Source organism: Pelophylax lessonae, assembly GCF_965119305.1.
Source record: "Pelophylax lessonae genome assembly, chromosome: 3".
NCBI classification, from domain to species: Eukaryota; Metazoa; Chordata; class Amphibia; order Anura; family Ranidae; genus Pelophylax; species Pelophylax lessonae.
Genome location: NC_138770.1, coordinates 290,955,076 through 290,977,424, shown reverse-complemented (window position 1 = coordinate 290,977,424; position 22,349 = coordinate 290,955,076). Strand labels below are relative to the sequence as shown.

The 22,349-nt window shown below is 44.1% G+C and overlaps 1 protein-coding gene across 1 annotated transcript in view; it reads right to left on the bottom strand.

Annotated features, from left to right (window-relative positions):
• The window catches only part of LOC309551113 (putative cation-transporting ATPase 13A5), a 128,147-nt gene that overhangs the window by 4,541 nt on the left and 101,257 nt on the right, over positions 1-22,349 (bottom strand). The window contains exons 24-28 of the mRNA XM_082251559.1: positions 20,320-20,416; positions 17,580-17,652; positions 15,781-15,955; positions 13,538-13,725; positions 11,554-11,642 (exon numbers count right to left, since the gene is read on the bottom strand). Of these exons, the coding sequence (XP_082107685.1) occupies positions 11,554-11,642; positions 13,538-13,725; positions 15,781-15,955; positions 17,580-17,652; positions 20,320-20,416 (622 nt within the window). The remainder of the gene's footprint in view (positions 1-11,553; positions 11,643-13,537; positions 13,726-15,780; positions 15,956-17,579; positions 17,653-20,319; positions 20,417-22,349) is intronic.

Here is a 22,349-nt window from a genome sequence, read left to right as displayed (position 1 = left end):
TAGAAAATTACTCAGAACACCCAAATATTATATTTTTTTGTTAAAGCAGAGGCCCTGGAGAAAAAAAGGGTGTCCGTTGCAAATTTTTATGTCACACAATATTTGCGCAGCCATTTATCAAACACAAGTGTTCAGGGAAAAATAAATAAAATAAAATCTATTTTAGTGCACACAAACACAATATAATACCAAAGTGTTGTTAAAATACAACAGATGAGGTCGCACTGAGTAAACAGATACTAAATATGTCAAGATTCAAACTTGTGTCCACCCTAGAAAAGGCGACAAACACTGATACCTAAAATTTTTCATAGGTGCCACTTTAAAAGCCTTCAGAGGTTATCAGTAATGTTATTTATTTTTCCAATGAACTTTATTGCCATCACAAGCAGTGGCAGCTGGTGCTCCATGGGCCGGAGGGGGGGGGGATGGCAGACTGACCGCACCATACCCCCCCAGACCACACCAGGCCGCACACCATTCCCCCCCTCCCCCTGGACCACAGCAAGACAGGAGAATGGAGAGGAGAGGACAGGCAGGACCCCCCCCCCCGCTCACTCACCCTGCCTGGATGCAGCAGCGGCTGCAGCTTCTGGTTCTTCCCCGTCTTCTGCGTCTCCTCCCTCCCTCCTCCTCCATGCCCAATGGCATGGCTTCTCCTTTTGGCCAATCGGGAAACGGGTCTCAAAACCCACTTCCTGATTGGCCAGGAGGAGGATCCGTGTAACAATAGTGAATTTTCAATCGCTATTGACACACAACTGGGTGGGCTCGGGCGCACTACTCTGCGCCCCGGACCCACCCTTTTTTTTAGCCTGTGAGAGCCTCTGACTCTAATCATATGGTTAAAAAAAAACTGCTTTGAACTCCATGCGTCTGCATGTAGATTAGGGGGCCGAACACATGGATAGGGGAGGCGGCGCCCCTGCACCCCATATGACCAGCCACCACTGATGACAAGCACCCTATGTGTAGCTTTGGCCAGTGGCAGCTACTCTTTATGAGACTTCAGGGTTCTATCAAATGTCTTCCCTGCCCTTCAAAGCGACTGATCAAGCAAATTGTGCTTAATGAGCTATTTCCCTGGCTGTAGCCGCCTGGGAATGACAGCTCTGAAACCATTAGTGACAAAATTATTGTCACTTCTGGCTTCATTTGTCACAGAGGAGATGTGGAATACATGTTCATCCACCTCCTCTGTGTAAAGGGATGCCGGTAATTTACCACAGTCCTGGGCTCTAAAGATCAGTTTTACAAGACTGCCAATCACTAGCTGAAGAAAATATTACCAAAAAACATGTCTGTAGCTATGAACTTGTGATAACCACTTGTTTATAGGCCATATATACAGTATATACCGTACGTTTGGTGGTCAGCAAATGATTAAACAAGAAGTGTAAGTAAGTAAGACATCCTGTGCTGAAATGTAAAAAAAAGGGTTTATTATGACTTTGACTTCTATGCACTGCTACCAACAATGCACGTTCATGCATGAAGGAAACGGGGTATAAAATATTTTCTAGCTAGGATTAACATCAAATGTTCCAAGATAAACTCAATTTAAAAACAAATAAATTGCCACCTGGCATTGGAATTTCTTGGACTGATTCAGTATATGTTGGACAATAACAATATTTTAGAAAGCTGACATGAGATTAGCGACAGATTCTGAATGATGTTTATAGGTCACTGCACAGTTTTCTGGCACATTTAGTATGCTCTTAAGAAAAAATAGGACAAGACAACAGTGTTGCGCAAAAGGATGAAACAATCCATAATTCAGTTGCAGTTTTATAAATATATTAGCTTGGATGAATAAAACTCCCATCCTCAGTTTTTCTTACTGTCTACTATACTGTATGTCCTTTAATAAAGTCTACGGACAAAACATGCCAGGAAGTGATGTCAGATGCTGACCCCGGAACTGGAAAAATTCTGCCATCTTGAGTATTGAAAGCCTGCATATCAGTACCTATCTGAGCAGTTTTATGGTAAATAAAGCATTTTTAACTGGGATTTTTGCACTATGAGTTTCTTTTATCTTTTTATGTCCTATAAATAATCCACCCATTGGGGATCTGGGCAATAAGAGGACCGAGAAGTGACATCTAAAAGGATTATCAGATGCAATATCACCCAACTCTGTGCCTTAGGGATTGAGTCTAGTAAGGTGTTTTGTGCACATGGGAGTGTTTGGTGCTATGTATTGATGGATTCACAGCATTTGTACTTTATGGAGCATGGTTTAATGTGAACACAATTTATTTAGTGTACATTAGTTTTGGGGATACTACACTATTTAGGCTATTTTATTTTTGAGTGACACTGAGAAGAGAAGGATTCTGGGAAGGAGAACATATATTTGGAGTGAACTGCTAAGACTTTTAAAGTGGATGTTTGGTAAGAAGATAAGCAGGAAGGCTGAGAAGTCACATATCACATATAATTGTCACAATTGATTACCATACATACATGTGAGCACAATATAGTTCCTTTTTTTTTTTTTTTTGGTAATTTTATAATTAGTGCACTATACTTTTTTACTTTTTGGGGGATGTACACATGATGAGATGAAAATGTCTGTGGAAGATGTGGAAACACTAAAGTGAAAGCACTATTGGAAGAAACAAGACACAAAGTTGAGGGTGCTGCAAAGCTTTATTAGACCCATCTTGATACAAGTGGGTCAGAATATCCAGTAAAGGTCTGGGGAAGTGAGTGGCAGGAGAGTACTCACCTTTGACAGTTAACATATTTCTGAGGAGCTGGACAGTTGGACTTTTATTAAACTTTAATTCGCCAGGGGGTGTTGGTATTTTGTTCAGTTGCTGGGGGTTGACATTGGGAGCACTTGAGCGCTGATGGATATTTTAATTACTATCTACTGCCTGTATCTGTTCCTCAATATTTATTTCTGTTTCTATCCTGAGAAAATTGGAGGCTGCTATTGCAGATCTCACCTTCTTAAAATGCTAGTTCTCTGGCAGCCATGCTAAATCAATGGCTTTAACACTGTGAGACATTGTTCTAGATATTGGTAAAATGAAATAGGTTCTGTGGCTGATTAATATGGTAATTTGATTTAACTAGTGCCATAATTAGCCACAGAGCCAGTATAATTCATATATACTCACTATTAGAGTTGTCAACTCTAACTGCAAGTCTATCCGTTCTCTTTATTGTTCTGTTTTAATTTCACCTGAGTCCTTTCCATGAGTACTTATCCAATCTGCCAGAGGCAGTTTTGAATAGAGTAGAGAGTGATTAGGCCACCTGTCAGTTTTTATTGCTGTCTGTGTCCCTGTTAGGTTGATTCACCCTCTTTATTTGTCCTGTTTACCATTATCATCAAAAGTGAAAATAATAATATTGCAAATTGTGGGTTGACACCAGAACAGGTACAGAGGGGAAATCTTCCAATGGGGACACTAGTTCTGGTGATCCTGATAACCCAGGATTCCCTCACTTTGTGTTTCAGGGGTGTGTCCTATGCCTACATACATTTTGTGGATAAATGTTCCTGTTTCCCATTTCAGCAAGTTAGGAGGTATGTTTCTACACACCGACAGACTAAAACCAGCCATAGATGGATCGAAATTCAGCTGGTTCAGCAGGAACTGGCAAAATTTTGATCCATCTATGGACAGCCTGTCAAGTTTTTTTGTGTGATCGCTGCCAGCAGATATAGCCTCCGGCAGTGATCATTATATTCTGCTGGAGGAGAAGACTCCGTCCCAGCTGACCAATGTCTTGATGGGGGAATCAAACGATTTTCTTTCATTCAATCCATGGTTTGAAAGGGTTGCTGTACCTGCGGGAAACTCAATTAAAAAGTCTTTGAGTCTTTTTCCAAAATCCCCTGCAGGGCAGCCACACGGAACAACAAATGCATTTTTCGATGTATGGGGCTACCGATAAAAATGAATGGCAACCCTGTGTGCCTGCTGAAGTACAGCAGGTCAGCGAGTCAATAACCAGTGTGATTATGCACTGGTTCCTGACCTGCATAGGTGTGAATCCAAACTAACCCAAACTGTTTACATTATAAGGAGCATAAAAAAGCTTCTCTGTTTGCCTGCAGTCAAATGGGTTTCATAGTGTTTCTGTGCTTTTTTTATGCACATTTAGGTGCGTTATTCTGCATAGATTTTCTTCAATGGCATGCTTCTTTCAACCTCATTTTTTTGGGTGAGAGGTGTATTTTGGTGCAGTGCAATTTTGTGTGTTTATGTGCATTCCTGTGTGATAAAATGCTAACACATTGCATTTTAATGCACATCCCTGTAATACATTTATACTCAGTGTTCTAGGGTGAACATCAGACATAGAAAAACTGAATTTTTGTAAAATCTTACCTGTAAAATTCCTTTCTCTGAGTCCTCCGACAGTCGCCGCCTCTTCATATTCGTCACATATGGGGTATTAGACATTGCTCCGAAGGAGTAGCTAGGCAACAGAATATGTTAACATTAAAGCTTTTAACATATCCCACCCTCAAGGGGTGGTCCCCTCAGTCAATACCCTCCTACTTCCTGCAACCATATCTCAGTTTCAGTGGAATAGCAGTAGAGTATACAACCAAACCCCAAAAGAGGGGAGGGGGCGGCGACTGTCGGAGGACTCAGAGAAAGGAATTTTACAGGTAAGATTTTACAAAAATTCCGTTTTCTCTTACGTCCTCCGACAGTCGCCGCCTCTTCATATTCGTCACATATGGGGACGTCCCAAAGCAGTGCAAACATGAGGGGTGGGAAACGCATCCGCGCCGAAAGGCAACGCAGTCTCCGCATCAAAGAAAGGAACCTTACCAAAGGAAGGAAACCAGCTGGGCTACAGGAAAAATAATTGCTCAACAGGAGCAACAACCCAGGAAAAGACAAATAACCAGGGGATAAAAAACTTATCCCAACAGCCAGAGGTCCCCAACAAGGGACCCTAGGGAATTACCGCACTAAGAACCTTGCGGCCAAAGGAAGCATCCGCCGATGCCTGAACATCTACTTTGTAGAATTTCGTGAAAGTGTGCACGGTCGACCAAGTCGCCGCCTTACACACCTGGGCTACAGAAGCCCCACGACGACAGGCCCAAGACGTACTCAGAGATCTAGTAGAGTGCGCCTTCATAGGCACAGGGGGAACCTTCCCCTGCAAAGCATAGGCCTGTTCAATGGTCTGCCTGATCCATTTGGCGATGGTAGAGGCCAACGCCGCCATGCCCTTCCGAGGACCCTCTGGAAGAACAAACAAGGAGTCCGTCTTTCGAAAAGACTCAGTCGATTTAAGGTAAACCCTTATCGCCCGAACAACATCCAAAGAATGTAATCTCACCTCCTTTGGATGTTTAGGCTTCGCGCACAGCGAAGGCAAGACAATATCCTCATTAAGATGGAATTCCGAAACTCGCTTCGGAAGAAAAGAAGGATTAGGTCGCAAGACCACCTTATCCAAATGAACAACCAGATACGGAGACTTGCAGGACAAAGCCGCCAGCTCCGACACTCTGCGAGCCGAAGTGATCGCAACCAAAAAGGCGACCTTTTTGGACAACATAGACAACGAGATCTCCCTGATCTGTTCAAAAGGAGCACGTTGTAACACAGATAGAACGAGATTCAAGTCCCAAGGGGGCAGAGGATCCCTCCTAGGAGGAACCAGATGCCGCACTCCCTGAACAAAAGTGCCAACCAAGGAGTTAGAAGCCACGGGACGTTGAAACAGAACGGCCAGCGCAGACACCTGACCCTTTATCGTAGCCAGCGCCAAACGCTGATCGACACCCGTTTGAAGGAAGGACAGCACTCGGGAAACCGAGTACGTGCGGGGTGAAAACCCCCTGGACTCACACCAGGCAAAATAGGCCTTCCAAGTACGGTAATAAACCTTCCCCGAGGAAGACTTCCTCGCATTGATCAAGGTATGAACGACCTCTGGGGAGAGACCCTTCTCCTTCAGGACCTCGGTCTCAACAGCCAGGCCGTCAAAGCCAGCGACTGTAAAGCAGGATGGTATATCGGTCCTTGAGACAGGAGATCGTCTCCAAGAGGCAGACGCCACGGGGCGTCGACCGCCAGAATCACGAGGTCTGCGTACCAGGACCGGCGAGGCCAGTCTGGTGCCACAAGAATCACCGTGCTGCGTTCCGAGTGTAACCTGCGAAGGAACCTGGACAGCAACTGAATCGGTGGAAACGCGTACATCAGCCTGTACTGATGCCACGGGGCCACTAACGCGTCCGACGCGTCTGCCCGAGGGTCGCGCGTCCTTGCCACGAACCTTCTCACCTTGTTGTTGAGACGAGACGCGAACAGGTCCACATCTGGAAGACCCCACTTCGCGCACAACATCTGGAAGACAGCCGGGTGGAGAGACCATTCCCCCTGATCCAGGGTCTGGCGACTCAGATAGTCCGCCTGCCAGTTCTCCACCCCCGGAATGTGAACCGCCTTTATCGCCGGGACATGAGTCTCGGCCCAAGACAGAATGTCGGCCACTTCTCGAGCCGCTCGGGCACTCCTGGTGCCCCCTTGGTGGTTGATGTAGGCCACCGCCGTGGCATTGTCCGTCTGCACCCGCACCGGGCAGCCCTGCAGCCGGTCCGTCCAGCGATGAAGACAGAGATTTATCGCACGCAATTCCAGAATGTTGATCGGAAGGGAAGACTCCCCCTCTGACCAAGTTCCCTGGGCGGACAGAACTCCCAGAACACCACCCCAGCCCGACAGGCTGGCATCCATGGTGATCACCGTCCATGAGATAGGACGAAACGACTTGCCCCCGGACACCATCGGGGACTGGAGCCACCACAGAAGGTCTCCTCTGGTGCGATGACTCAACGAGATTTGAAGATCCAGAGATTGAGGTCGCCCGTCCCACATGGACAGGATCTCCGCTTGGAGACCCCGCGTGTGAAACTGGGCGAAGGGAATCGCCTCGAAGGCCGAGACCATCAATCCCAGACATCTCATGCACGTCCGCAGAGACGAGTGCGGAACGTCCCTGAGGGACCTGACTTCCTCCTGAAGAGTTCTGAGTTTGTCTTCCGGCAGGAAGATCTTCGCCTGCACCGAGTCCAGAATCATTCCCAGGTAGGGAAGACGAACCGACGGACTCAGTGTCGACTTTGGAAAATTTATCGTCCAACCAAACTCCTACAGAGTTTGCATCGTGACAGACAGGTCCTTCTCCAGACCCTGGCTGGTCGCAGACCGAACCAGAATGTCGTCCAGATACCCCAGGACAGAAATGCCCTGGGCCCTCAATAATGCCAGAACCGGTGCAAGCACCTTGGTGAAGACCCGCGGAGCCGAGGCGAGACCAAAAGGCAACGCCACGAACTGGTAGTGATCCTCCGCAATGGCAAATCGAAGGTACCTCTGGTGACCCTCGAAAATGGGGATGTGAAGATACGCATCCTTCAAATCGATGGAGGCCATGAATTCCCTTGGAACCAGGGCAGCCATCCCCGACCGCAGGGATTCCATGCGGAACTTGCGAACCCGCACAGAGCGGTTCAGAGCCTTCAAGTCCAGAATTGGACGAACCTTGCCCTCCTTTCTGGGCACGGTGAACAGATTGGAATAAAACCCCCGAAATCTGTCCCGATGAGGCACCGGAACTACCACTCCCTGAGCCCTCAGGTGCAGGTCCCGTAAACGCTCTGGAGACAGTTGAAGATTTGAGGGAAAAAATCTGCTCTCCGGCCGAGAGAAAAACTCGATCTTGTAACCAGATCGAACGATCTCCTGAACCCATCTGTCCCGCACGCGGGCCAACCAGGGCTGAAGAAAACCGAGCAAGCGCCCCCCCACCCCAAAACTGGGTGAGGGCGCCCCTTCAGGCCGCACTGTTATGGACTGCGGATCCAGATTGACCGGACTTCTGTTTTCCAGACCAGGGCTTCTTCTGAGAGCCTTGACCTTTGAACGGTTTGCCCTTGTAGTGCGACCGAAAGGCACGAAAAGACCCCTGAGGGGGCCGAAAATTAGCATGCTTCTTCCCAGAAGCCCCCTTAGCCTTGGGGAAATGGGGCAAGAGAGTGCTCTTACCTCCGGTGATCCCCTTAATCAACACATCCAAGGACTCCCCAAAAAGGCGAGACCCATCATAAGGCAGATTGGCTAAGGTCTTACGTGAAGACTGGTCCACCGACCAACATTTTAACCAAACCAGGCGGCGAGACAACACCGCCACGCTGTGCACACGTGCAGCCAACGGGACTAGGTCCAAGTCCGCATCACACAGATACATGACACCCTGGTGGATTTGATCCACCATATCCAGGGTCGCCGGCGAGGCCGAATCGGCCACTAGGACGCGCCTAAGCATCTGCGTCCAACTTGCGACCGCCTGGGCCGCCATGAGAGAGGCAAACAGAGCCTTAAGCATAGAACCCGTAACAGAATAAGTATGACGGGCAAGAGACTCCAATCTCCTATCTGTGGCATCACGGAACACAGGGGAATCCCCTGCAGGAATCGCAGTGGATTTGTTTAAAACCGCAATTGCGTGATCCACTGGGGGTGGCACACACCACCTTTCATCAGTGGAAGGCGAGAAAGGATAACGCAGCTTGAACCTACTTGGTACAGCAAAAGGTTTGCGCAGATTGCGCCATTGTTCCTTAACAGCGCGCTGAAAATCATCATTGCAGGGAAAAACCTGCGGCGTCCTGCGTTTTCTCTGCGTCCCATAAGCCGCAAAGGCAGCGGGGGGACACACTTCATCCTGCAAACGCAGCGTTCGTTTTATGGAAGCAATCAATTCATCCATGATTGCAAGCTCTTCAGGCGAGCCAGGGGGAGAATTATCAACCCCTTCAACTTCAGCCTCCACCTCGGAGCCCACTAGATCCAGGGAGGAGCGGGACCCCGATAAGGAGGCCCCCGCCATAACAGCCCCATCACCTTCACCCTCAGAATCAGAGGAAAGAGAAACTCTGGGTCTTTTAGTAGATTGAGCAGCCACCAGCATCTGCACCTGAGCAGCAAGGCCAGCCACAATAGTGGCTAAATCCCCCCCTGGGGGGGAAACAGCGGTCCCCTGGCTTTCCACCAAGGCGGTAGGAAATTTGCCCTCCTGAGAATCCATTGCCCCTATTACAAATGCCGGATAAGAAAGGGTTAACTGCCCCTTTAAAAAGCGCGGCGAGCGCAGCCCACCGCACCACACACAAGCACAATGAGACCCCCACAGGGACAATAAAACTGACACAGGCAATGGATAGGAAGGATATAACCTGAGGAGACCCTCGCCGCTGCTGCTGCCTCGATCGGTGTTCCTGGAGAAGAGGAAGTGATGCTGCCAGGGCGCTCTATGAAAGCCTATGGGAGGCTACAAGAAAATGGCCGCCATGCATGTAGAACATGCGGCCGGAGCAAGTGTAGGCAAAATGGCGCCGTTTGGCGCCGAAACCGCCGCTCCACAGTACAGTAATGCACACATGTCATCCATGTATAAAAAAACATGTCAGATCGCCGCAGCGATCGCTGTATAGTGCCCAAACATGCCCAAAACATGCCCCACAGCACACAGCTTCTCACACTGACAAGGCTGACACACACAGTGTCACACAGCTTCCCCCCCCCCCCTTGCAGCCCACAGCATGCAGCCGAGTGATAGGGAGACAAACAGTGTGAACAGAGGCAGGTTACACAGTCCCAGACTGACACCCCCCCAGACAGACAGGTCCCCACATAGATACACTTACCTCACAATGGCGTGGGGGACCCGCACAGGCGAACAAGCCGCTGCACATGAGGCAGGGAGAGTCGCATACAAGACGCACAGAATGGGGGTTAAGAAACCGCACAGCGTCCAGTGAGGTAGCCACCTCACCAATCATCCCTGCACCGAACAGGGATGGGTCGTTCACTGTGCCAGGAGCGTTACCTGGCTGAACGCTCGATGGCAGGCTGGGAAGCCACTGACCCACGACCTGCGACCAGGGGGATCAGCCCGAGACCCAGCCCGCATGATCCTCTTCATCCGAAGAACTAACTAACCCTGACAAAAAGAACAGCTAAGTAAAGGTAGATAGAAAACTCAAACAAAAAATCAAAAAATAAGAAAGAGTCTGGGGCACAAAGCCCCAGCACAGAGAGAGCCAGCCACTCCTGACAAGCTAGACATTGAAACTGAGATATGGTTGCAGGAAGTAGGAGGGTATTGACTGAGGGGACCACCCCTTGAGGGTGGGATATGTTAAAAGCTTTAATGTTAACATATTCTGTTGCCTAGCTACTCCTTCGGAGCAAAGTCTAATACCCCATATGTGACGAATATGAAGAGGCGGCGACTGTCGGAGGACGTAAGAGAAACTATTGTTTTATGTGTCATTGCATCAATCCAATATAGAAAAATGCAGGTAACTGCATGTAGTATGAAGGGATCCTAAGAAGAAACATGCAACTCAGTTTCATTTGTGAATTTCTTGGTGTCCAGGTGTCTGCTTTCCTTCTATGGCAAATTATATTTGATACATGTGCTTGTAGCACCCTCCTAGTTAGGTGCTAGAAAGAGAGTATAGTTTTGGATCTTTTCTGCCTACCATAAAGATTGCTAGGTAAATCGATATTATTCTCTGCCTACCAGAGAGCAGGATTTGCTAGTGAGGTCTACTCATGGTGCTCAGGTGCAACTCAGTTTGTCTGAAGAGTGTTTCACACTGGTCCAATAGGGAGGCATATTGAACAGTGGGAGGAAACCTGACAAATGAGTTAACAGGCATTTAGTACAGCCCTGGCGATTGGCAGAGGAAAGTGCCTTGGGGCATGCTGGGGTAGTGTATAAATGTCAAGGGAACATGTGCTCGGGGTCTATCAGCTGGAGAGCGGGGTCCCAGAGGGAGGGGGCGGCTGCCTCCTCCTCTGTAGAAGTTGCCATGTGGCCTCAGGGCCTAAGTGTTAGAAAGGAACTGAACCCGGAGGTCCTGCAGAGATGACTGGAAGGGAGACACTAGAAAGGATCTGATTCTGCATACAGTGAGTACAGATCTATGTCAAGGGGGCCTGTCCTGAGGGGGGGGGCATCCCTTTAGCTAGAAGAGTTAGTGGACAGGTGTCAATAAAGGGGATGCTAAAGAGTGTCCAGAAGATAATGTAGCTCTTCAAGTCTGTTGCTGGAGAGATTGAGCAAGAGGACTTAACCCTTCCCATACAAGTGGTGGTATGGTTTAAGCAGTTTGACTGCTTCCACATGTAACCTGGTGAGGCCATGTGAGAGTTGTCCTTATCAACTGTAAATAGTTCAAGTTGGAGTATCCCGCTATTCTCTTCTACCATCCCAGTTCCATAATAAATACCAAAAATCAAACCCCTGGACTGTTTACTGAGTAGCGAGCCATTGGAAGTAAGGATGGATGTGTAAACTGTCCCTAAGTGACTGTCTGCAGGTATTCGCAGGAGGCCCAATAAGTCATCACACAGCAAGCTCTACGGGGACAGTACTACATGCTATTAAGTGATCAAGTAGAGAAAATGCTAAAGAAAGACAATCACAAATCACATTTACACTCTTATGCCAAGTTGTTTATTTGATTTGTAAATAAATACTTACCTCTAAAACAATGTAAATGTTTTCAAAGTCAGCAAATATGAAGAATATGGTAAAAGTAACTTCTATAATCAGTACAGCCACAAATAAATCTGGAATACAAAAAATGTATATATCATTTTTTTTCGAGCTAATATCCTGGAGAGAGAACATAACTGCACATTTTTGGGGTCCTAAATTATCTATTTGTCCTTCCTTTACAATTTTTTCTCTTTCGGAAATATTTATAGATATGTATATACTGTAATATTTAAATCAGTATCCAAAGAGGATTGCTTTCCTCTTTGTGATTTGGAAAAAGTGGTAAACTTGTCTATAGCATCTGGTCAGATGTTTGTGTTTTTTTCAACCCAAAATAAATTTTAGAAAGAAATTTAGTTGCCAATTGGATGAATAGCTCTAACATGTCAGGAGGAAAAATATTTTTATTTTTTTGTCTTTAAACTTTTTTGTCTGAGTATAGAGCTGTGTTTGTCCCAAGCAGATTTGAAGCCACTTACTGTTGACTCATGACAGAGGCGTAACTAAAACCCTCAGGGCCCCGGTGCAAGAAACAATGAAGGGCCCCCCGGATCACAGGCCAAGGCCCTTCCCTTCAAGCCTAGGGCTCCTCCCACTGATCCTGGGGCCCTTCACTCTCATTGCGGGGCACCTTTATTACGGTCCCGCAGCGGGACCCTTTCACAAGTTCTGCAGTGGGCCCAGTAGGGGGGGGGGGGAACAGGGGAGCACACAGGGGCCCAGAGACAGCAGAACACAAGTGAACTGGATAGGAGGAGTGGCGGGGGCAGCATACAGAGGAACCAATCTCCTCCATTTTCCTCCTGCAGCTACAGGATGAAAAAGGAGGACAGTGATTTCTCTACATGCTGCCCCCGCCGCCCCTCCTATCCAGGTATACAGTGGAGCTGCACGGGCCCCCTGGAGTATGGGGCCCGGGTTCCAATTGCAACCCCTGTAGTTACGCCCCTGACTCACGACCTCTGCTGGAAGTCTATTCCAAGCATCAAATACCCTTTCAGTAAAATAATACTTTCTAGATTAGTTTTAAAAATATCCTCCTCCTAGTTTGAGGTCATTATATCACATTTTTGCAAGAGAAGCTCAGTACATATTGGAACTAGAAGGCTATTAAATGCTCATGCTTTTAATTCTGAACAAAAGCAGAATGGGAATTAGCAAGGACATGCAAACGTACTAGCATGTGCACAAAACAGAATGTGAATATGCGCACACGCCCGATACTGGCACCAAATGGTCTATTTGAGCTGGATTATGACATGAACAGATTGCTGACTGGTCTTCAGCTACTTCCTGTTTACCCTGTGCATTGACCTGCTACACCTGCCTGCATGTGCACGACTCAGCTTGCCCCTGATCAGTCTTTGGATTCCTGCCTACCTGCTGTGATCTTGGCTTTTACTCCGTCTCCACTCCTATCTTGCGCTCCTGTACCCAGTTGCCTGGCTGTGTACCTGTCCCAGTCTGTATCCTGACTCTGCCCCTGCCTGATGTTTTTGTACCTCACTGCCTGGCTGTTGATGGCCTTTTGGCTTGTGTCTTGGCTGTATGCCAATTAAGAGTCACTATGTTCCAGTTCCTGATTCCTGCCTGGTGATCTACGGTCATCTGCTTCCTGCAAACATCAGTTGACGCTGCCTGTTACACCAGCCCTCATGCCACTCTGTGTCTTCACACCTTCTGTCATCACTGCCAGGGAAGTTAGACAAGAAAAGTAAGGGAAGCACCCTCTCCAGATCGATCTCCACCAGGTACGTGACAATTTTTTTTTTTTTTATTAGATACGCTTTAAAGAAAAGCAGCTGCCGATGACATCCAGAAAAAGCCTACTCCTGCTAATGGACAAGTATTTTAGAGTTATTAGTAATATTTTTTTGTAGGCAGCACAAGCACTAAGATGTAAAATGTAAACTTATTTACCCGGTTTAGGTCTGCTTTAAAAAGGACTGCAATGTCATATACTCACAGTTGGTATAAAATGGCTGTCGGAAGGGCTTCCCTTTAGAGAAGACAAAAGATAGGATCACCAAGTGTACACATGTTATCAGCCACAGTGTTGTAGATTCAAAGCTTAAATAGTTAATTGTCTTTCTTTCATAAATTAAAACATGCGTAAGATTCCTGTTCAAGCTTTCATTTCCAGGATGACAGGCACTAAGAGAGAAGGACAAAAAGCAACACATTAGCACATGTAATAAAGCTGTATAGTTATTCCATTTAAGCCTTTATTATAGAAAACCTTTTTTGACCACTTCAGTACTGGGCACCTTCACCCCCTTCCTGCACAGGCCATTTTTCAGCTTTCAGAGATGTTGCACTTTGAATGACAATTCAATGACAATGACAACCATGCAAAACTGTACCCAAATGAAATGTTATCATTTTTGAGACAGATAGAGCTTTCTTTTGGTGCTATTAAATCACTACTGTTTTTTGTGTGCTAAACAAACAAAAAAAGATTAAAAAAAAAACAAACAAAAAAAAAAAAACTTTTTTCTTAGTTTATTAAAAAAAAAATTGAAAATAATCAATTTTCCTTTTTTACTGTTGTGCGCCGATGTACACTGAAGAGGCTGCACTGATGTGCACTGATGTGGCTGCACTGATGGGCACTGGTAAGCTGCATTGATGGGCATTAATGAGGCTGCACTGATGGACACCGATTAGGCTGCACTGATGAGGCATCACATCATTGATGAGGCAGCACTGATAAGCTGCACCAATGGGCACTGATGAGGAGGCACTGATGAGGCGAGACTGATGAGGTGGCACTAATGGGCACTGATAAGGGGCACTGATGAGCACTGATTGGTAGCACGAATGGGCACTAGTAAGCTGCACTGATGGACACTGATAAGCTGCACTGATGAGCATGGATTGCCTCTGATGGGGCTGCACTGATCATCAGAGCACTAATGATCAGTGCCCAGATTTTCAGTGTAAATGTGCCCTGTCAGCCTTGCCGGTTATCGGCTCTTCTTTCCTTACACAGTGACAGCGCGTGAGAAAAGGAATGCCGAAAACCCACAAGTTTGTTTACGTGTGATCAGCTGTGATTGGACACAGCTGATCACATGGTAAAGGGGCGCTAGGATTGGCCCTTCACCTCAATCTGTGATCAGCTGCGTCTAAGGAACACAACGGTCACACAGAATGCCCGAAGCATTCCATGGTCATCCTCCCAGAACTAGAGAGCCACGCTGTAGCCATCTTTCAGCTATGGTGCGGTATTGAGGCAGAGATTGCATCACCAGATCATTAATTAACAACAGCAATCTTTCCATGAGGTTATATGTTAATTTAACATATTTTACACATGTTATTTATCTGTAAAAACCTCCCTTTTCTAGATATCCAAAAGCCCCAAGACTGCTTCTTGGTGCCACCATCCTGGATGTGATGTCAGCAGCTCCAGCAGACTCAGAGCTGTCACTCAAGTGATGGTCTATAGCAGTGGTCCTCAACCCTGGTCCTCAGGGCCCACTAACAGGCCAGGTTTGCAGGATAACTGAAATACATCCCAGGTGATATAATTTGCTGCTCAGTGATTGCAGTACTCTAGTCTGCATCTCCCCAAGGTAATAGGAGGACCGGAGTTGAGGACCACTGGTCTATAGCATTCCCTTGTATTCATATCCTGGCTGCTACATAAAAATGTATGCCAGCATAGATAGTAATTAGATGCTCTCCAAAGAGTAGAAGGTTATGACTTGGCAGAAGGAAGGATGCTGTGCTAGGGAACTGATTAGTCAAATTTGCTAGTAATTTCAGAGGCAAATTGCAAGTTAATAAACAATCATTTATATAAAGGAAACATATCCATAATTTTATGTGCTTTTACATTTATTTTTAGGTTGATGATAGAATTTCTTTAAAAGGAAAATCATATCTGTCATTGCTAATTTCCTCAGGTCTCTAGGTCTTCTGTTGCAGAGGCTTTGTCTGATGCATGTAATGATTCACGGAAATCCTTAGGGTGAGTATATGACGCAACATGCTATACTTATGAGGATGGGCAAGTACATACAGTACAAGTTCACGAAAAGTGAACCTGTATTTTAAGCTGTGTATTTAGTTATTTCCCCAGAGTTCAGCAAGCTTTACAAAGCAGGATCTGAGATTATTATTATATTATTATTATACAGAATGTATATAGAATCAACAGTTTACGCAGTGCTTTACAACATAGAGATGTTATGACCAATTTACCTGTATATATCATCTCTATTGTACCATGGTTGCTGCTGCACCATAAGAAATGCATAAGTCTCTGAAGCTATGCCATAGAGTACATTAAAGAGTACTGAAAAGACCATAGATGGAGATAGCATCTGTCCTGGTGGTCTGTACTTTGCCAGTTTCGGATATGCAGTAGTAGCACTCACTGAAAAAAATACCATAGTGTATGTTTAAAAGGCACATCTCTGACATTGACTTATCAAATAATATTTAAGGAATTACTGAAAACTTTAAAGCATCCAAATCCATGCATGTTTATAATATTTAACTCAAGTTGGTTATTTAATAAACAGTATTTAAGCCAGACAGAATGGTAGGGTACCACAATGTTTCTCAGCTACCCCCAACAGATATGTTTTCTGGATTTCCTAACTCCATGGTTTACACTGATGTGATTTCTGATGCATTCCAGAGCACATGTAATTGCACGACAAGTGAAATAAAATGTGTTTCTATTTAATCCAGTCAAATAAATGCAGTGCGACTTCAATACGATTTTAAAAAAGGGTCCTGTACAAGTTTAGTGTGGTGCGATTTGTAGCTGTATAGACTTGAATAGAAACTCCATGCAGATTGCTTATCTGTCCAAAAGTAACATGGTTGCAGTATGTTTTCTGACAGTCTTTGCCGTGTTCCGTGTTCCAAGGAGTAAGGGATTAGAATCCCTGTCAGTTTGTATTTCTGTATGTGTCCCTGTTAGGGAGAGTCCCCCTTTTTATTTGTCCTGTTTACCATAATCATTAAAAACTAAAATAAAAGAAAATCCAAAATTTTAGGTTGTCCCCAGAAAAGTAATTGAGGGGAAATCTTACAATGGAGACACTAGTTCTGGTGAACTGGGGGTCCCCAAGAGATTCCCTTAATTTGCAGGGATTTCCTCTCACTTCCTGTTTTGACTATGGGACAGGAAGTTAAGGTAAAACTCCCTAATGGGACAAAGAGAGAAACAAAAAGCCTACAGGGGGTTTAACCCTTCTTTACCATCTAAAACGGAAAAAAAACGAAATGTTTTGCCAATAGTTCTACTTTAATTGGCCCTTTTTCAACTACATTTGCTTTATTGTGTGTGTGTGTGTGTGTGTGTGTGTGTGTGTGTGTGGGGGGGGGGGGGGCATGGTCATTCATGTAGAAAATAGACTAACCCAGTGAATAAAACATTTAGCAACTTCTCATCTTCATGCCTTTTCCTCAGTATATCACTGAGGCTACATTCACACCTGAGCGTAGCGTTTTCGCGCGTTTTTACCGCGATTTTACTGCGATTTTTACCGCGATTTTACTGCGATTTTTACCGCGATTTACAGGCGTTTTTACAGGCGTTTTTTTGTGTAGGCGTATTTAGATTGAATAGAAACCAATGGAAAACGCCTGTAATCTGCCCAAAAAGAAGCTCATGTACTTTTTTGAGCATTGGGCATTTTGCTTACGGCGTCAGAACGCTCAGATGTGAACAGGGGCCATTGAAATGAATAGGATTTGTCTTGTTGGGCGTTTTGAGAGCTGATCCTAGAGCAGAAAAACTCCCCAAAAACGCCCCAAAACACCTACATGTGAACGGAGCCTAAAGTTAGAAAACAGAGTGGGAGAAAAGTGCAATATTGCCCAGGATTTTATATATCCCAGGAATTCCTGCATTGAAAATGACTAAACTGAAACCTGACTGTTGTTTTCTTTCATGTTCAATCGAAATAAAAAAAAAAAAATAACTGTAAAGCATTGGATAATGTTATCAACTCTTTAAAATCATAGTTTAAAACAATTTTACTTACTTGTTAAAAATATTGCAAACACAATGGCGAAGTCATGAATGAGCCACTGATTGTTTCCAAAGATGTTTCGTTGCTGAAATACAAAAAAAAGAAAATGTGATTTCCCTCCTCAGCTGTGTCTTAATTCTCTAATCTCACCACTTGTAAATTTTTTGAATTGCCATGTCAAGTGCAGTACTGCCTAATCCTTTATTATGGGACACAAATATTAGATTTTTAAGGTATCCCCACAGCTTGATTTTTTTTCCATCAAAATGATGGGGTTTTACCTAAAGTGTACCTGGATAAGGCTGTGTATACTCAAGTTCTTATGGATCCTTTAAGGAAAATGGGAACCGCAGCATGAATGTGAAACAATGCTACAGTATGTACTCTTTTTAGAATCAAACTCTGCAAAGCTAAATTGCTGACCATCTGTGTTTATGGAGTTCTTTAGCTCAGTGCTTTTCTCAAGCATCATACAACAGAGAAAAATCTAAGAGTTTTAGGAAAGCACCAAATGCTCCCTTGTGGCACTCATGCATATTATCTTTTAATCAGCCAAATATTAATTTGGAGACTCCATGTGAGTTATTATACAAGCCTTTTCTTGTTCTTTTTATCTCTGCATGTTTTTAGTAATTTCACCTTTTAACTTATTTCATTTACTCAGGTCAGATGTCCAATCTCATGTTAATCATGTCATCTTAGTGGACATTGGCATGCTCTCATTGTTGACTTCTTCCTCACAATAGTAGTTGTTGGACTGTTTTCCGCATCCAATGGATTCAATAGTTTCTGGACCAAGTATACAGATCAATAGTTCTGATTTCACAAACTGCATGCTTGGTCCAGGTCAGTGACTCAAGCCTCTTTTGCACAAACCCACATGCTTGAAACCCATGTGTAGAGACAGTGGAATGCACTGTTACACCACTATCTATTTATTTTTTACACAAAATGACACTTCATTTAAGCTTATGCACAACAGTGCGTCACAATGTGATGATGTGCTGCAGTGAGTTGTGAGTAAAACTGCAGACAAAATATTGAAGCCAACCAACTTCATCCATACATCTATCATTTTCTTGTATTAATCAGAGCGCAATTGATTAGGCAGGAAACTTGAATAAAGTGAACCACATTCATTTTAATGTAATACCTTATCTCATAAACCTTTAGTATATCTGTCATTCAACCCAATGGATACATAGAGGGATTTGTCATCATTATTATACATGTACAGTATCTCTCAAAAGTGAGTACGCCCCTCACATTTTTGTAAATATTTTATTCTTTCTTCTCATGTGACAACACTGAAGAAATTACACTTTGCTACAATGTAAAGTAGTGAAGTATTCACAGAGGCTATGTGATCCTGCTGTATAGGATCGCATGTCTCTGTGATTACTTCACAATCCACGCCCCCTGACAGTTAAAATCCCACCCCTAGGGACACACGTAACCCCTTGATCACCAGTAATGTTAACCCCTTCCCAGTGTCATTTTTACAGTAACTGTGCATATTTTTAGCACTGATTACTGTAGTAATGTCAGTGGTACCTCCAAAAGTGTCAAAAATGTCAGTCAGGACTCTGATCTGTCCGCTGCAATGTGGCAGTCCCGCAAAACAAATCATAGATCGCCACCATTACTAGTTAAAAAACAAAACAATAAAAATGACATAAATCTTTTCCGTAGTTAGTAAACGAAATAACTTTTGCGCAAACCAATCAAAATACGCTTATTGTGATTTGTTTTTACCAAAAATATGTAGCAGAAAACAAATTGGCCTAAAATGTTAAACAATTTTGATTTTTACATTTTTTTTTGAGAATTTCATATAAAAAATTTTAAAAATATTGTTATTTTTTCGAAATTGTCGCTCTTTTTTTGTTTATAGCGCAAAAAATAAAAATCGCACAGGTGACCAAATACCACCAAAAGAAAGCTCTGTTTGTGGGAAAAAAAGGACGTCAATTTCGTTTGGGTAAATCGTTGCATGACCGCGCAATTGTCCGTTAAATTCATGCAGTGCCGAATCGCAAAATAGGGCCTGGTCTTTGAGCAGCCAAATCCTCCGGGGTTAAAGTGGTGAATGGCTGTGTGTTGAGTTATTTTGAGGGATATTTACAAAAATGTGAGGGATGTACTCACTTTTGTGAGATACTGTATATCTTTAAAAACCAATACATGTTTTTGAGGTCACAAACACGTAACAAATGTACAGTATGTTTTTTTCCTATATCTCTGATAGAAATGGTAATGTTTGTGACATGCTTTGACATGAGGATAAATCTGAACTTAGTTCTTATTAACTGTCAAAGTAGTGTGGGATTCCTTCACTGCGTTATTGTCGCAAGTATGGTTTGAAGAGTTTTTATTTCTTGCGGAAATAGCATAGTGTCTTAAGAGCCATGGAATGAAAGTTTAGCTCCTTTTAAAGCCCACCCCCACTGGATCTCTATCAGGTTTTCATTTATTTCTGTCTTTATTGGGTTCACTTATGACATTGTGGTTATTGCTGTCTGTACCTTCCTGTTCCAGTAATGAGTGAACCCCTCTAATACTTGTACAAGAGCCAGAGATACAGGAAATGATGAAAAATCCCTCCAATGGGATAACAGAACAAAATTAGAAATTTGAATTTGTAATTTTTCTTTCCTATTCAAAACTAAAACAAAATGTGGTTGTAATTAGGTTTTAAGGATCTAAAACCATCTCTAATTCTTAAAGTAAAATAAAAATAAAATAATCTCACCCAATAGAGCAGTAGTGTGTTGGTATATTCAAATAACCCAAACATAGCCATGTATTTAAACATACAGAATGAAGTTACAAGAGCTGCCCGTCCTTCCCTGTAAAAGAGAGTTATATATAACACCGCTGGACAAATGTGGGCATATTTCAGTACTTACTGATGTGGAACGAGTGTATAGATCAATAAAGTCATAGAGAATTAAGAAGTTGTGGTCTACATTCTGGGTTTAGTACATTATATTGAAGTCAGAAAGACAGCATGATGAGCAATCAACATTTTCAGGATATTCATGTCCATTACAATATGGCAAAAGTCCGCAAACTGCCGCGGCATATAGTGAACTTAAAATGACTTCAGCTTTGTCTCCTACCCATGGGAGAACCCCCTCTAACATGTTTGGCCCAGTAGGGGCTTAATCATAGAGGCCTCAAGCCAATTTTCAACCCGACCAGCACCCGCAAACATTGTGGCCAGTCGGCTGGAATAACAGATTGGGACATTTAAGCAGTATCAATTTTATGTGGTTAATGGTGATGTCCATGTTTCACAAGAAACATTTAAATCACTTGGCACCTTTATATAATGGGAAGTACAGTGTGTTTTTAGTGAACACATATATTCAGATAATATATAGGTTTATACAATTAGTAGAGTAACCAATAGAGGGAGCTCTGTTTCTTATTGCAATCTCTCAGCCTGCCTGCCTAAAATATAAGTATACTTTAAAGCAGATCTTCATTCAGAAAGGAGATGGGGGGGGGGGGGGAATCATTTTTGCCATGTTGCTATGCAAAGCATCATGGCTGCAGCATGTGAACACTCCCATACACTGCCTTTGCAACTTAAGGGAGAGGGATTTTGCCACCCCCATAACTCCATGCATAAACTAGGCCTTAATGTCAATCACCTGGGTACAGGTGCACTTTTTTTCTAGTCACATTTCTCAGGTCTACCATTTCTTGGCCATTAACCGGTTCTGGACCGCCCACCGCATATTAACTGCGGCAGGCTGGCCGTCCTGCGCGCACCGACGTAGCCGGTCGCGCACCTGCAGCTAGGCGGAGTGCTCCCGCCCCCACTCGGTAGCGGAGTCTCTGATGCATGGGGCAGGCAGCTGCGATTTCCACTTGCCACTCGCTCCCCGCTGAGAGAGAACGGTCAGCCGTTGTAAACACAGTTGACCGTTCTTCTCTCTATATAGAATCACATGTCTCTATGATCATTTCACAAGCCACGCCCCCCCCACAGTTAGAATCGTTCCCCTAGGCTCACATTTAACCCCTTGATCACCCACAGTGTTAACCCCTTCCCTGCCAGTGTCATTATTACAGTAACAGTGCATATTTTTATCACTGTAGTAATGCCACTGGTCCCCCAAAAGTGTCAAAAATGTCAGTTAGGGGTCTGATCTGTCCGCCGCAATGTCGCAGTCCCGCTAAAAATCGCAAATCGCCACCATTACTAGTAAAAAAAAAAAAAAAAACAATAAAAATGACATAAATCTATGCTGTAGTTAGTAGACACATTTTTGCGCAAACCAATCAAAATACGCTTATTGCAATTTTTTTTTTACCGAAAATATGTAGCAGAAGACATATTGGCCTAAAATGTTAAAAAATCTTGACTTTTAGAATGTTATATAGCAGAAAGTGAAAAATATTGTTTTTTTTTTCAGAATTGTCGCTCTTTTTTTGTTTATAGCGCAAAAAATAAAAATCGCACAGGTGATCAAATATCACCAAAAGAAAGCTCTATTTGTGGGAAAAAAAGGACATCAATTTTATTTGGGTACAATGTCGCACGACCACGCAATTGTCCGTTAAAGTAACGCAGTGCCGAATCGCAAAATATGGCCTGGCCATTATTAAGGGGGGATAAGCAAAGTCCAAGCTGGGGAGACCGTTCCAGGTGAGGCAGGAATCAGGTGCCGGTCGGATCCGTAATCCAGAATCACGTGAAGTAAGAAGGAATGACCGCACTTCCGATAAAGTTCAAAAATGGAGTGTATTTATTCCACATCAAACGAATGG